This window comes from Trichoderma reesei (assembly GCF_000167675.1).
Source record: "Trichoderma reesei QM6a unplaced genomic scaffold TRIREscaffold_14, whole genome shotgun sequence".
Taxonomy (NCBI): Eukaryota; Fungi; Ascomycota; class Sordariomycetes; order Hypocreales; family Hypocreaceae; genus Trichoderma; species Trichoderma reesei.
The window spans coordinates 174,047-190,278 of NW_006711161.1; the positions used below are offsets into that span (position 1 = coordinate 174,047).

At 52.9% G+C, this 16,232-nt stretch overlaps 3 protein-coding genes across 3 annotated transcripts; all 3 read left to right on the forward strand.

Annotated features, from left to right (window-relative positions):
* Window positions 1–2,684: 2,684 nt before the first annotated feature.
* Window positions 2,685–2,849, forward strand: TRIREDRAFT_43472 (uncharacterized protein; the record flags this gene model as incomplete). The annotated part of the gene is made up of 1 exon (XM_006966666.1): window positions 2,685–2,849. A coding segment is annotated over one exon (165 nt), but the record flags the coding sequence as incomplete, so codon positions are not given.
* Window positions 2,850–5,747: 2,898 nt separating this feature from the next.
* TRIREDRAFT_122659 (uncharacterized protein) lies at window positions 5,748–8,789 on the forward strand. Its single transcript, XM_006966691.1, has 2 exons — window positions 5,748–6,862; window positions 6,921–8,789. Exons 1-2 carry the CDS (start codon window positions 5,854–5,856, stop codon window positions 8,567–8,569), a joined length of 2,658 nt encoding a protein of 885 aa, XP_006966753.1. The 5' UTR covers window positions 5,748–5,853; the 3' UTR covers window positions 8,570–8,789.
* Window positions 8,790–13,691: 4,902 nt separating this feature from the next.
* Window positions 13,692–15,377, forward strand: TRIREDRAFT_79485 (uncharacterized protein; the record flags this gene model as incomplete). Its single annotated transcript, XM_006966692.1, has 2 exons — window positions 13,692–14,203; window positions 14,289–15,377. 2 exons carry the CDS (start codon window positions 13,692–13,694, stop codon window positions 15,154–15,156), a joined length of 1,380 nt encoding a protein of 459 aa, XP_006966754.1. The 3' UTR covers window positions 15,157–15,377.
* Window positions 15,378–16,232: the final 855 nt, after the last annotated feature.

Below are 16,232 nucleotides of genomic sequence, written 5' to 3' on the forward strand. Positions count from 1 at the left end.
GTGTTCGGGATTTCTGATCTGTCGAGATTTGGGTCTCCAACCCGCTTCCCCAGCATCGGCTCCCCCGCACGAAACACATCTTGCTTTGCTACCCGCAATAGACCCAAGGCGACGGGCATCGATGGAGTCATCGGCTGAGCGGGAAATGGGCTGCTCATCGAACTAGCGAAACGTGGGGTTGAGGCGCCCTCGTACGAGTCGATCCGTGGCCGAATGTTTACGAAGCTGAAGAGGAAGGGAAAAAGCCAAGACCGCCTAGAGTTTCTCCAAGACACCCTTGTTGATCTTGGGGAAAGTTGCGGGCGTTTACGCTCTCGAGTTACGTCTCGTTTTGCGTCTGATACAGTCCTTCTACGGCCATCGTCACTTACACGGCGATGAGCTTCTTCTGTCGCTTCTCTCGTGCCTACATCGATCCTCCCCTGTACGAGACACGAAATACTCGAGCAAACGAACATGCCTCCCTCCATCGCTCCTGAGATGCCGTGTTCCGGCCGGAAGCCATTTGTGCTCCCCGAGAGCGCTCGTTCAGTCGTGGGTCCTACGGGCTGTGTCCTTGCCCACGGCAGCTCAGAAAGCAGCTCACATGCCTCTCGCCTCGACCGTCTCCAACCGTGATTGTCGCTTGCATGCGGAGTCAGTCGACGATGATGGGGTCTCTACCGCGTCACTGAGTCCTGCAGCTACCCCAAATGTCATATTGACGGTGAGTACGCCAAGCAGACATGGCTGGTTTTAGCTTCTGATGGTCGTGGATTTTGGCGCTTGCTGGTGTTATATACGCCTGACGTCTCCTTTAGTCCGAGACTCCTTAGACCTCGGTAAACCACAACGATTACCAAATCATGGACCTCCGAGTACGCGTACCGACCTTCAACTCGAACGAGCTGGTCGTGAAACCGTGAACTAGTAATAGTTGTAAATTGCTTGCTTTCGGAGCATTTATTCTTCCTCACCGGTTCTTTCAATTTTTTTTTTCCTTGGCATACATACCGCCACATGTGGTGTTGCGGCGTGACCTGTCTGCCAAGGTTTCTGATGGCGTCTGAGTGAGAAAAATTGCCGGCGAATGCGCAATTTACTGCAGGGTAGGCAGCCGGCCGCCGTTTGCACAACCTTTTGCTACCCTGTGAAAAAGAACGGCTGATGGCATTCTAGGGCCAATAGAACAACAGATGACGAGCTGCAAATTGTATTCGAGTGACACGGAAGAGTGCAGAAGAAGGTGAGATATGTTCCTTGGCTGCATGCTGCCATCTATATCATATGAGCCTTATCAATAAAATACGAACTATTTGTGGCACATACATACCTACATATCACACGTAGCCTCTCCGTCGCACCGAGGGAAAAAGAAAAAAAAAAAAAGAAAAGAAAGAAAAGAAAGAAACCCTGCAGTGATACAAACATCCATTGCTGCGAGTCGTATTCGCCTAACCTGCCAGCAACCACAGCATGAAGGGGGGTGGTGATACCCGTCCCCCTTTCTGTGCAACCCTTCCCAAGACTCCTGTCCCAGCTGGTTGGGCCAATGTCTCGGGATACCACCGTGACGTGGCCCTTTTGGAAGAAGGCCGATGGAACAATTGCCAAGAGGGCAGGTCGGGAGGGTGGTGATACAGTGCTCACAAGGCTGGGTCCGGGTACCTTGCCTCGTACCAAAGTACGGATCACGACATGGAATGGCAAACACATGGAATGGATAGCCGCCTTATCAGGGGAGCAGACTCTTCACACATTGCTCAGAGGTTTCCCAGAATTTTGCTGAGCGGGCGTGTTTGTGGAAACTCCACATGACGACCAAGCCCCTAGATCAGACCGCTTCAACTGGATGGATATGATGAGAAAGTCGACATTGTGTCAATGAACAGCGTCAGCAGACTCCCACTCTTCTTTCGAAATGTGTTCATGCTATGCCATCACAGGAACACCCCTAGCACAGTGACGCAACAGGCCGATGGTACTGAAGGCGTGTCAGTCATATCACACGGCGAAAGTTGTTTGCGAAACGGTAAATCTGATATATGCCATTCGTAATCTAACTTCTCAGGTCTGCGCATAGTCCACCATAAGCCAAATATTATACACATCAAGCCCCTCCCCATCGAAATGATGTCCAGCTAGTAAACATAAAAATTTCCCCAATGCTCAAGAGTCAAACCCCCCTTAAACGTTGCTAAACCCATCAAAATGATAGACGTATTATTCGAAGTCGATTGCTGTTCACAAGTCCCTTCGCGACATAGAGGCTGATGCTTCTCAGACAATGGAAACGGCTCAGGTGGAATGATGAATTGTGCCTCTGCCGTTGCCTCTGAAGCTTGACAGGAGCCGGTACATGAACCCGCCGGCTGGCGTATCTGGTGCTTGTGGCCCAGTTTCGTCTGAGCAAGAGAAGACATTCACTGTCCAGTTGCCACCGCAGTTCTCGGTTGGCTGGCCTACACAAGGCTCGTCACACTGCGAATCTGGAAGCCGCACAGCATCATCTCGAAGGGAAGTTCCACACCAGCATTCGTTCCCATTCTCTGTCCCAGCAAACTCATACCCGCCAGACTGGCAGTGGTCGGCGCACGCCTTTAAAGACATGTCTCCCTGGACGAAACTGACGTGTTTGCTGTCTAGCAGGACTCTTGAAATCTCATCCTGGTAACAACCTAGAGGATCCCAGCCGGCTGGAAGACCACCGGCACTGGGAGGACCACCGGCACTGGGAGGACCACCGGCACTGGGAGGACCACCGGCACTGGGAGGACCACCGGCACTGGGAGGACCACCGGCACTGGGAGGACCACCGGCGCTGGGAGGACCATCGGCACTGGGAGGACCATCGGCACTGGGAGGACCACCGGCAGTGGGAAGCGCCGTTGGAGCTGCAGCGCTGTTTGTGCCTGGCTTTCTCGTGACCTCGGAGGAGGGCTCTACCGCGGCACTTGGAGGAGACGTTGGACCAGGCGTTGCATCGGGAGTGCAGAACCAGCCTTCTGAACAATGGTAGCATGGCCACCCGAGTCCGCAAGGGACAACTTGCGCCGGTGTTTCTTGTGGAGGGCAGAACCACCCGTCAAGACAGTCGTCACACCTGTAGCCCCTCCCAGGGCAAGGGCCTATTGAAGCATCAGGTGGCTGGTCGTCGCTTGTTCCATCTGGGCCCTTCACAGAACAGATCTTGGCATTGCACTGTTCGCAAGATGGACATGGCGGACAAGCCGAAGTAGGCGAGGGTGTTTCGGCCGGAGCACCACCTTTTTCATTCGATGTAGGCTTGTTTCCATCCTCTCCATTTGTGGGCGACGAATTGCTTGTTTTCGATGGACCTTCTGCCGCAGGTTGTGATGGAGAAGCTGGATTCGGTGATGGCGCCTGGTTCACCGATGAGTATGGGGGAGGCTGTCCCATTGTGATGCTCGCCCCTGAACCGGAATAATGATGTGTTGGATCAGCCAGCATAGGTGCAGCTAATGTTGTGAGCTGATCGGTCGCATTGAGGGACTGTGCTTCGGCGGAGTCGCAAGGTATAACTGCCTCAAAGGAGGTTTTGCCCACAACCCGATCAACAGCGCAAAGAGGCTTTTCCAGGTAGTTGGCAACAGCGGCAACAATCATAGCAAGCTCATTCAACACACTCAGAAGAGACGGATCAGTGATATTTTGCATGCCCTTGCTGAGATCGTTAATGACTGTCGTCCCTTGCTGGAGGACTTTGTCCAGAGTTTCTGCCATGTCCAATGAGCTCACTGAAGGCACTTGCGGCAGGGGTTGGTCCATGGCCTGCGCAACAGCAGGTATAACGAGAGGCAGTAGATCAGCAGCAGAAACAGAAGCTTGGTTGGCCACCTTTGGGACAGCTGAAGCAATGGCGGATGAGTCAACATGAAGTGCGTCGAGGATTGTATCCGTGAGCTTGGCAGCTGCTATCGGATCGATATCCGATATCTCTGCAATGATTTTGGAAACGTCGCTCAAGAAGGAGGGACGGTCGGCAAGGGAGTCAGAAGAGGGCTCATCTGCCGTTGCTCGGGCATTGTGAACTCGCAGCACCAGTCCATTCCCAGAGAAGCCACCGAGAAGCCCTTCGGGGGCACTTCGATGATTCCTCTCGGAACTTGGAGGCGGTGCTTGAGGAGAAGAAAATGAAGAGTCCAGTAACACTGGCTCTGAACTGGACTGGCTGACAATGATCTCGGATAGAGCGCTCTTCTGATCATGGTTTGGCATGCTTGATGGGAGCTGTTTGGACTTCACAATTGCCTCCTTGACTGCAGCTGCTAAGGTTTCCAGCAATTGATCGGGATCACTACCAGAATGATTCGACTTGTGTGCCCCCAGCGTGTGTTCCTTTGGAGGTTCAGGGAGGCTGTTTGCTGCTGCAGACGTCTCGATCACAACGCTGGCTGTCCATGAAGGGGCAGTGGGATCTTGCTTCGCAGGTTGAGCCACCGCTGGTGTTTCGATAGGCCTGGTCCCGATAACCTTTTGTTTATTCAGTGATGATGACACAGTAGATAAAGGAAATGAGTTCAATACCTCTCGAAACACGCTTCCCAGAAACCCACCGAGCTGGAACTGCCGCTTGACAAGAGTCTGTTGTTCAAGTGTTGACACCTCGATCGTAACGAGCCTGGCAAATAGAGTTGCAGAGAGAGACAGCATAAACAAACCAGCAAGGACCAGTGCCCGCCGCCGGACGGCAGAGAGCCTGTGAGGTGGCCAGTTGGGGCCGATGCTCTCAGGAGGCTGATTCGTCATGGTGTTGTACGTGTTGGAGTTGAAAGGGAGGTAAGTCGACCGAGAAGTAGTTACGATGCTTCCAAAAGAGCAGCCAAAACTGGATTCCAAAAAGAAGCGCCCAAAAAGTTGCCAGAGTTCTGAAGTATGGAGCGGAAATGTTTGAGGAGACAAGGCGAGTCAAGATGGAAGAGAGGGAGTGAAGATCAGGTTGGCGAAGTGATTGGAGACATTGATCGGTCACGTCTCGCTGGAGACAGTCTGAGGTAGCTCCTTCTCATTGTATCTGTTGTGTGAGGTACGTTTAGGTAGCTTGCGGATGTTCCTTCCATAGGTTAATATATGGGGATCTATCTGGTAGGAGGGAAAGAGGGAAGCTGAAAAGAAGCAGTCGCGGATTGGAAGCAGAGAAGCCGCTTCTTCAACTGCACCAACCTTTTGAGCATCCGCTGGCTGCCAAGGTATGAGCGTACAAGTACCTACTGGGTATCTAGTACCTCACCGGTCTCGAGGAAACTACTACCTACCTACCTTAGGTACTGACACATCACTGTGAGGCTGTCCGGCAATATGTATAGTCAAGCAAGTTCTGTAGTCGGAGATACCTCCAACAATGTGCCCTCATCTTGTCTACTCCGACATGTGCATGAGATGGGGCTGCATATAGTAGTATGACATAATTTCGAGATGAAAGAAAAGTTACTTGTGACGCAGTTCGAGGCCCTATAGCAAGGTAAGGTATCCGTATGTAGGTGAATTACGGAAAAGGAGGTATCTTGTGCCTTCATGAACGTGAAGGCTGTAGTGATCAAATGCATCGAATTCACTATAGCAGAACTATAGGGGACCAAAACGTCTTGCAGCGGACGAGGCGCTGCTACAGGCCGACTATTGGTGGGGTGGAGGGGCAGCCGTGCATGGGCCGCTGCTTAATTCGCCAGGCCTAAAAAATTTCCAAGCAAGGCTGGAACTTTTTTTTTTTTTCCTTTGTAGCATCACGACCGACGGCGTTGCGCTTCATCCTTTCGCAGCTTTGGCGCAATTCTTTGTCTGGAAGCGCGTCGAGCATTGGCAGTGGTTCAAATCAGCTTCGAAAGTCGACGGCAATTTGGATCCATCGCCGCCATGGATATCCATCGCTGCCGGTTTGTGCCCTACAAGCCCTCGGCCATCAATGCCGTAGCCTTCTCCCACCCCAAGACCAAGTCTGCCAAGCAGGGCGCTGTTGCGCGGTTGGCAGTCGGACGAGCCAACGGTGACATTGAGATCTGGAACCCTTCAAATGGCAAATGGCACCAGGAGCTGGTCATTCGCGGCGGCAAGGATCGCAGCGTCGATGGTCTTGTTTGGGTCAACGAGCCCAACCAGGACCTGGGCGACGGCAGGATCGTCGTGGGCAAGTCACGTCTCTTTAGTATCGGATATACTTCTACGGTGACCGAGTGGGATCTCGAAAAGGGCAAGCCCAAGAGGCACGCAAGCGGACAGCATGGCGACATCTGGTGCCTGGCCGCTCAGCCTCCCGCGCTGACCGGAGCCTCAGACGAACTGCACACCAACAAGCTGATTGCTGGCACCATTCACGGCGAGCTGGCCATGTACTCGATCGAAGACGATGACCTGCGCTTCCAACGAGTCGTTGTACGGTCCCCTACGAAGAAGGCGCAGATGGTCAGCATCACGTTCCAGTCCCGCAAAATCGCAGTCGTGGGCTGCTCAGACAGCACCATTCGAATCTACGACGTTACAAAGGGCCACATGCTGCGCCACATGACGCTGGGCGCCGATCTGGCCGGAGGCTCGAAAGATATCATCGTGTGGTCGGTCAAGTGCCTGCCTGACGGTAATATTGTCTCGGCCGACTCTACAGGCCAAGTCTGCATCTGGGATGGCAGGACCTACACACAGTCTCAAAGGCTGCAGAGTCACAAGCAAGATGTCCTCAGTCTCGCTATCAGTGCTGATGGATCGACTATCACGAGTGGAGGCATGGATCGCCGCACCGTTCTGTACAAGCAGAACGTGGGAGCGGGTAATCGCTGGACCAAGGTTTGGGGACGAAGATACCATGACCACGACGTCAAGACCATGGCATCGTTTGAGAACGGCCGCATGAGCGTTGTAGTCACTGGAGGTGAGATGATCATGATCCAACAGTTTGGAGGGATCGATGGCTGACTTTACCTACGCAGGTCCTGATTCAAACCTCATGCTTGTTCCCCTCAAGGAAATGGGACGCGAAAACCACCGAACAATCAGCAATCTCCCACAGCAGCCGCCCCTTGCGAGCGCACGCAAGGCAAGGTTCATAACCAGCTGGTGGGATAGGGAGGTTCATATCTGGACTCTGCGAAAGCCAGCTACGGAGATCTTCAACACGACTGGAGAGGAGTTTGATCTGAACCAAAACCGCAAACTTCTCAAGACGATTGTCATCAAGGGCGACTCCAATATCAGTTCTGCCACAATCAACCCGGAGGGCACTCTCCTGGTTGTCGCGACCACAACAGATGTGAAAGCCTTCCGGCTGGAGCACCAAGACCCGATCAAGCCTTCAGATGTCAAACTGTCTGCGCTTGAGATCCCAGAGAAGCTCAAGAATCATGGTGCTTCAAAGGTGGAGCTTTCTGCAGATGGAAGATGGCTCTGTGTCGTCAGGGAAGGCTCTCGCGTTGTCATGGCAAGCCTGGAGGAGACCAATGAGCCGGACCAACCACCAAGATTCGCTTCTCGTTTGCAGCGGCTTCCCCGTCTCCGGCGCCATATCCCCCGATACATCAAGAACGGAGGATTGAGGAGCTACGAGAGAAACATCACCCACATCTCATTCACTTCCGACTCGAAGATGGTTGCGGTCGCTGACATTGCCGGTTACATCGACACCTGGGTCTTACGCGGCTCAGACGAGAATGTGCAGGACAATGCCGAAGCAGATGGAGAAAATGACGCGGCATCGTCATCGGATAGTGCTAGCGACAGCGACAGCGACTCGTCGGGTGACGAGGAAGACCCGGCCGGCAGCGTCAGTAGTCGCTGGATTCGCAACCCGAGCGCAAACCTGCTCCCCAAGCTGCCCTCACCTCCCGTCGTCTTGTCATTCTCGGATGCTGTACCCTCAAAAGCTGCGGGTGACGACGGAGTGGAGGCCGTTCAGGACTACACCCTCGCCGCCATTACGACCTCGTGGAACGTCTTGACCTTCCACCCTCTGCAAGGCTCGCTCACGCCATGGTCACGCAGAAACCCTCGGAAAGCCCTCCCGGCTCCCGTCCAGGACCTTCTGGACTTGGGCAAGGGCGCTCTGTGGCAGGGGTCCCGCCTCTGGGTTTACGGCGTATCATTTCTTCTCATGCTTGACACTGCTCAAGACCTTCCCAAGCCTGCGTCTGAGAGCGAGGCTGTCGTCAGCAATGGAGCTCAGCCGGGCATGAAGCGCAAGAGAACCGGCCATACTAGTGGTGCCGGAGGCAAGATGGCCGAGAACTTGGCACCACACCGTGTCGGCAAGTATGTGGACGGGCAGTGGGTGAATGTCGATGTGGATGCCGCCTCTGGCCACGAGGACGCGAGCGACAGCGACGACGACGACAACATGCCTGATGCTCCCGAGGGCGACCTGGCCCAGCTCCGCAGCACTAACGGGACCACCAACGGCAGTGCCAGCGGCTCAGGAAACGACCGCAAGAGCTGGTGGATAACCTACAAGTACCGCCCGATTCTTGGTATCGTCGCCCTCAACGCCGCGGACCAGCCGCTTGAGGTTGCGCTAGTGGAGAGGCCGACGTGGGATGTGGAGATGCCTGAGAAGTATTACGCCGGGGAGGAATGGGAGAAGAAATAAAGCTGTTTCTGTTTTGTGTTCTAATGGCAGGTGGCTGTTGTACGGGTCAAAAAGCAAAAAACCGGGAGACGGATTAGAGAAGCAATGATATGGCATGGCCTGGCCGAGCAATGCGGACGGAATGAGGTATTCCATCAGGAACACAAGAGTACATATGTAAGGAGTCATGTACTGGAGCTTGGGCTTTTCTCGTTGATGTTCTATAAAAGGGCCGGTTACGGCTCGCAGCATATAAAATGGAGTTGAATTGTGGTATTTCATGGAAAAGGCAGCTTTCAGGCATGGGGTACGTCATGAGATGTTAACTGTCTAGGTATCCCAAGTAGGTAAGCTACCTGATATCATAATACCTTAACTGAATCGGATAGGATCTCATGGTGTTCTTTCGAAGTAGGTACGTAATGCTTCACCCTATGTGCCCCTAGAGTCCGTGTTCCTGTTGACTCTACAAAGATTCACCAACTTTTGGCCTCACCATTTCTACTTTGTGTATGAAGTATAGGACTCTAGGTGATATGTCAGGACTGAGGGGGGCAATCTACGAGGTCATAAAGGAGGCAGTATATGTATTGACAGACACGTGGTCTGTTACAAACGCATATAAGTACTAACTTGAACCTCTTTGCTTCAAGGAATGGAGAATTACCTACACCGACCCTAGCAAGCATGACGACGACGACGATACTACTGTTCGAGCAAGCAGGGGGCCAAGGCCCGTTAACGCGCGTCCCCATGGAAAAAAGCCGCGCTTGAGCAAGGACAGCCGGGCGCCCTAGCCATTTCGTAGCCTCGTCCAAGGCACGACATGAGTGATGTATGGGTTACTCGGTCAAACCACATTTTTTGTATTGCTTGATGCCTTGTAGGATGGGGGAAATGGAGCGTCAGATATCAACAAAGAGACCTTATGAAGCGAAAGACCGTTACAGGCGACTGTGGACCGGGTACGCTTTGAGGACTGAACTCGGATCAGGGACAGGGAAAAGGCCAAATTGTGATTCTTGATGTTGTTCTGTATACTAAGATGCAGCTGGATGAGGCCATGATATCAGAACCCTTGCTTGGGGATAGCCATGTCCCCAATATAAGATGTGAGGTAACCAGTAAGTGTAAGCATGACGAGGCATACTGTATGGGCCAGTGTCTGATAAATATGCAGAAAGTGTGGAATGGAAAAGTTCTCGCGGTGTTGTTGGACGACGGGATATGCAAGGCAAGCCTGGGCTGAATGTCGTGTTAGCAGGCAATATGTCAGGAGCTGATATACTCGTGCCTTAGTATCTCACGAGGACTGGAGGACGACCAGCCAGATGTCAGAAGTAGTGGACCAAGATCCGCCCTTGGGCTGTGGTTGATGACCTTGTGATTCCGGCTAGCTGAACCTCGTAAAGCAGTTAAGCTTAGATAGTACAGCCTCAGTGGATGAGGGAGAGCCTCTCTCCTTCATGTCGGTAATGCCAAACAACATCCCATGACATTGTCATGCCTCTTTAGCCTTCTAACCCAAAAGTGGCTGCCAGGCTCCTCGATGTATGTATAACAGCCAGTGTAATATCGAAATTCCTTGGTGCAGAGTGGTCCGTATTGATCACAAAACATGGACTCAGCAAGGGCTCGTACGAGTACATTCTGCCACTCTTGGAACGTGAAGATGGTGTGAGTCTGCTCCGCTGTTCTGGGAGTTTTGCAACGGCCAAACCGTCTTCTCGGGCTTCAACAGCAGGCGCTGCCAACTGTTTTCTCCAGAGTACCTAATAAGCAAAAGTAGGCAATGTCCTCCTTGCTCGACAAGCGTACAGTGGCGATTGGACACTGTAGCACGCAGGACCCCATTTTGCGTACGAAGTACGGGCAAAACCCAGAGAAGCGATGACGCGGCCTCGCGCCCCTAGCACCACGCCCCAGCTGTGAGCGTAGAACAGAGCAAGTGTTTCGCGAGCCCGTGATTGGACAGATGCTGGGAGAAGAAGTGTCTTAAGTCGTTTATCGGGAGAACTTCGTACTTCGTACAGCAACGAATTCGAAAAGCCCTTGCTCTTAATAGCTTTCGTATCCGGCCCTCGTCTCGAAGCTGAGCTGAAACCGTGACGGGATAAACCGCTGACTGAAGAAGAGGAGTCAGCAACGTATGTAGAGTAAGACATGTTTTCGGGCTGATCTGTTTGCTTTAAACCATTGCAATACATCTATTGAACAAGAGGAACGGGTATACGGGTAGGAAACCCATCATAGCCTTGGGCGGCGAGAAGAATCGGAGCGTGATATGCTTGCAGGGAGAGCCACTAGCAATTAGTGAGGGTTCCGTTGAGGGGATCGCCTTGCCGGCAGTTCGGTCTAAGAGTTGAACCGCCTCTTGAATCGATTTTTATGGCAGACTGAATTTGCCATTTGATCGTGCTTAGTTCCCTCTTGATCGCCGCCATAGGGGAGGGTGCGATTTTGAAACCCTGACGGCGGCAAGGCCAGGAACAGACTCGCAAGGCTGATCAAAGAAGCCCTATCAAGACGCCTGCGGTCCAAAATCCGTGGCCGCGGAGTTCGCAGTGCCAGCCGTACGGTGTTGAACGGTGCATCACGTACTGTCTGTGTGGATGGGCCATGTTCTGACTGGCATTATTTCATCTCACTTTCACACATCAACGCTGCCGTGTTGTCCCGCTGTATGAGATCGATCAATTTCCCGGGTCCTGTTTAGGTAAGCGAGCCTCGGACACTTCTGTTCTCGACAGAATCGAGGAACATCACGCAGTGTTATCGGCAACATGACATGGAAGGACTTGAGCGGATGTAGGCGTGTGATTGTTGTGGCAACTTGCTGATCCCAACGATCTTCGACCTGGAGATCGCCGGGAAAAATCTGAGGCGAAGAGGCGCAATAGAGGGGAACGGAGCAATGCAAATAGCGATGGATTCGCAAAACGGACGTGTGAAATGGAGAGCCTCCCATTTGACGCAGATCGGTTAGTCAAAGAGGGCTGGGCCAAGAAAGCAGTTGGGTTGTATCGGCAGCGGTTGCATGAGCCATATGGACAAGTTGGTACCTATTCCGGTTAGCCATGCTGAAGACGGCAGGGGTCAAATCAGCTGTTGCCTCGTAGCCGCGAGAACGGAGAAAGAGAGTCAAGAAACCGCATGAAGAGAGATAATACCCTAGGGATCGTGCCACAGCTCAGGTACGAGGCACAGGAAGAACAGAACGTCGACGATTCGCCCAGCAAAAGGCACGATATCGAACTGCAGAAACGGAGTTGAGGCGCTTGCATCGCCCTCCGTTTGCTGATCACAGTACCTTCTACCCAGTGTCAGTGTCTAGAAACACTGGCGAGTCGCGCGCAAAACTTGCCCTCAGGGACGCAGACACACAGTGCGCGACGCCGCAATGCGCAGCCATGGCGCTAGCATCTTGGCATCGGCTGTGCCACAGCAGAAACGGGGAAGGCGCATCATGCGCTGCGTGCCTCGTCATCGCCGCGTGCTGGGAGGGACCCAAGTCCCGGTACTTGCGGGACGCCCAGCAGGAGAGCCGCGGAACCTCTGCGCTTTTGCTCACACAGTTACGAAGTATTATCCCAGGTGACGCTCGCAGTTTGTTTCGGCGTAGGTCCTTTGGGCGAAGCCTCTGCAGGGCGGTTTGCGAGCTGGAGGCGCTTGATGATTACCTAAGTACTTCCCCTTTTCGAGTCTCGCTTCCGGGCGGGTCATTTTCGTGCGTGTAATCGCAGCCGCGCGTGTCCACGATAAGCTGTGAATAGCAGGGCACTGACGCATGCTGGTCCGAGGACGAACAATTTGGCGGAAACCGGAACAGAGCCTCTCTGAATCATATGCCTTTCACTTGTCCGTGGTGAAATTTGTGGAAAAAATGTAGGGAAGATGGAAAAAAAAAAAAAGAGAGAAGAGAGAAGTAAGTCGAGCATACCTGAGTGAAGGCAGTTTTGCGGCGAGCTGAAATATCTGCGTATACAAGGGGCGCATTGTACTGGACTGAAGGCATCGCGGCAACGCAACAAGACTAACCAACCGTTTAAGCACTTCAAGTCGCAACAACGTCTCATTTTGAGCGGCGATGATTTTTGACTCTACAGCATCTCTGACCTGGTTCTACATTCAACAGCATATCAATAGTACTAGGTAGTGCTTTGCTTGAGAATCTCCGAAGCCGTTGATTCTGAGAGGTACCTAGGTACGTGTGCTTTAGCCGCCGCATCTTCCATCTGCGGCCTCATGTACGGTACTGGCACAGTGCAAATTGTACCCCGACTTCGCCGCATTGTAACGGTACCCGCGCCGGGTCGTTCTCACCGAGCAAAGCTAGCTCTGGGATGGGCCAAGCGGCGGCTGTGATTGGCTGCACGAACCAGCTGACGCGTAAACCGCCAGCAATGGGCTTTCCAAAGAGGAAGCGGCACCCCGGCGCAGAGCAGAAGAGAGCAACCACCAGACGCTCTTGCTGCACTGCTGGCCTGGTCCCTTTATTTCGCCCGGGCCGCCCTGTAGGAGGTACGCAAGTTCTGTACGTACACGCAGCAGTCCACTGGTCCCCAGGCCTCTTGACCCCCCCCAGAAGAGGCCCATGTCCACGCCATCGCCTACAACTTCCGCTAAGCCCCCGTCTGCCTCTTTTTTCCACTGTCCAACTCATGCTCATGCTCAAACCTCTTCCTCTCACCCAGCGCTTCTCTCTGGCGACGGCTTGAACTTTCCGAGCGTCGGCGGCAGTCGATTACAGGGACAAGTCGAGGACTCAGCAGCGAAAAAAAGCAGCCGGGAAACAATACCCCAGAACACGCGGCCAGGCCAGTTTGTTTCGGCGCACGCTGAGGGGTGCTGGGACAGTCACTGTGGCAATTTCAGTGGCCTACGCATCCGCAGCTGACGACGCTGTCGCCTACGACCCAGAACTCCATCGACGACGACGCAATCTCTCCCCCAGCTCTTGTCTATTTACACTGCATCTTTGCAGCGCCCTTTATCGGAATTGAGATTGAAGACAGGAGCAGTCTCAATCCAAACGATATACTAAATTCATCCGCATCGGCGTCTTTTCTCACGCACCTCGCTGTCGACCCGCTTCGCTCGTTAACCGATCTCAATCTCCTCTCTACCCGTCTTCATCCGCACAATGCACGGCCGAGACTCTCCTGCCCGCTCAGGGCACCCATCAGAGAGCGGCAGCTATGGGCAAGAATGGGCTCACGGGCTGTCCGTCCGCTTCGAGGGCATGATGCGCGACAAGCGCATGAACGACCTTCGCTCTCTGAGCCTGCAAGACCGGCCGTCGAACGCCTATCGCGAAGCCTCGCCTAGCAGCGACTACTTGCGCTCGTCTCACTCATCGACGACACCGCCCTCATATTCAGCCTTGCGCCATCTTCCCAAGATCCCAACACCCCCGGCCGCTGCCGATCGAGACTCACAAAAATTCCGAAACCTCCTACTCAGCCTATCACTCACACCAACAAAATACGAAAACCCTGGTCTGCTGGATGAAGCCCTGCAGACCATTCCCCTCGATCGCATCTATGGAGAGGCTGAAGAGGAGAGCCAGGTTCTGCAGGCTCAGGCAGAGAGTATGGGTGATGGTCGGCGGCCGGAATGGGGATACCAAGACTGCGTCATCCGAGCTCTTCTTCGGTAGGTTTTGATGATATGGAGCCGTATCCTTACCCCTTACGCTTTGTCACATACGGAGTTCTAACCTTGTCCCCTCTCGCAACAGATGGTTCCGGCGATCATTCTTCACATGGGTGAACAACCCCCCATGCCCAGTGTGCTTGTCACCCACAATCGCCCAGGGGATGACAGCTCCGACTCCCGAGGAGAGAGCTTGCGCCGCGCTTCGAGTTGAGCTCTACCGATGCTCCGCCGAGAGCTGCGGTGCTTATGAACGCTTTCCACGTTACGGCGACGTGTGGCGTCTGTTGCAGACCCGGAGAGGCCGCGTTGGAGAGTGGGCCAACTGCTTCAGCATGCTCTGCCGCGCGGTAGGAGGGCGCGTCCGATGGGTCTGGAATGCCGAAGACCATGTCTGGACTGAGGTCTACTCCGACCACCAGAAGCGATGGATTCACGTCGACGCCTGCGAGGAAGCCTGGGACAACCCGCGACTCTACACCGAAGGGTGGGGGAAGAAGATGTCGTACTGCATCGCCTTCTCAACTGATGGTGCCACCGATGTGACCCGACGATATGTGCGCACAAACGAAGCCGCCAACGAGCGCAACCGATGCCCCGAGGAAGTCATGCTCTACATCATGCAGGAGATCAAGAACCTCCGCCGGGCCAACAAGTCCAAGGAAGAGCGCTTCCGCCTTGAAAAGGAGGACCAGCAAGAGGACCAGGAGCTTCGGGGTTACGTCGTGGCAACTATCGCTCAAGCTGTCACGGATATCATTCCCGGCGCTTCGAGCTCTGCGGGCAACCGTGGCGGCAGTGGCAGCGGCAGCGGCGCGGGACAGGACACAAAGCTACCAGCCGAGAATCTCTCCCGCCAAGTTGGATCTACCGAATGGCTGGCGGCCCAACAGCGGCAACACGACCGACAGTGCCAGCCCCGCGATCCTAGCCACAGACGGCATCTTCCTTGAGGAAGAAACCGAGGGCAGATGTCATATGCGAAGACCATGCACTGTTCCTTCTCATCTATCATCTCCTCATGCCGGCCGGTCCGACTAACTGCAGCTGACGGCCTTACAACGCAACACACGAGAGAGTTCTTCACGTCGATGATACCCAACGACTCCCAATGAAAGTCAACCATGTCTTGTTGAGGACATGGCCACTATCCGATTCCTTTTTTCCCTCTTACTGCTACCGAAGGCCGACGCGCCTTTTCCTTGCTTCAACCACACCTTTCTCTCACATAATTTGAACCTTCTCTGCATAGACTCGGCGTTTCTTTATCAACCAAAGAAAAAAAAAACCCCCACCAACTCTTGTCGCTCGTGAGAAGAGTACACTTGTATCTATCACTTATATCTCGATTTTCCTTTATATGTTCTCTTTTGTTGTTTGGTCAGGAGAGCTCTGGGCGTATCTGGCGGGAGGACCGGGACGAAATTGTCTCGCACGGGGCGTGAGCCTTTGATATTTTCTTGGCTTTCTGGGAATTGAGATGGGGTTATACCCGAAACCCCATGGGGCGTACGGCTGTTTTGGGATAGCATCTTGTCAAGGAGGGGAGGAATTTCAGGGAGGAACAGATGGGCAAAAAGTATCTGCAGGCGCCGTTTCTTTTTGTTGGAAGCAAGGTAGACTTGTGGATGTATACCATGTTTGATGTAGCTATTGACGGTAGCGTAGCGCAGCAGGGGCATGCGTTTGTTTTAGAGTATTGCTATTCGGGCTGTATAAAATTGCTATTCGGGCTGTAACTAACCTCTTTAAGCTTAGTGGGGGTCTGTGCGTTACTTCCTTTTAAAATACCCCTTATCTTTAAAAATCTATATAAAATTCTAAAAAAATACTATAAGAAAAATAAAACTAGTTTTAGATTATTTATATAGTTAAGTTTTATATTTTATATTTAAAAATAGAATTTCTTAAATTATAATAGCTTAAAAAGCTAATTTAAGTTAAACTTGGATTTTTTTTATAAGTACTATTTATATAAGTATGCACTTAAAAAATAATAATATTTATATTATAAGCTATATATAAATAT

Coding starts and splice junctions, on each gene's coding strand:
- TRIREDRAFT_122659 (XM_006966691.1), top strand. CDS start 5,854: ATGGATATCCATCGCTGCCGGTTTGTGCCCTACAAGCCCTCGGCCATC. Junction 6,863..6,920: donor GAGCGTTGTAGTCACTGGAG/GTGAGATGATCA, acceptor TTACCTACGCAG/GTCCTGATTCAAACCTCATG.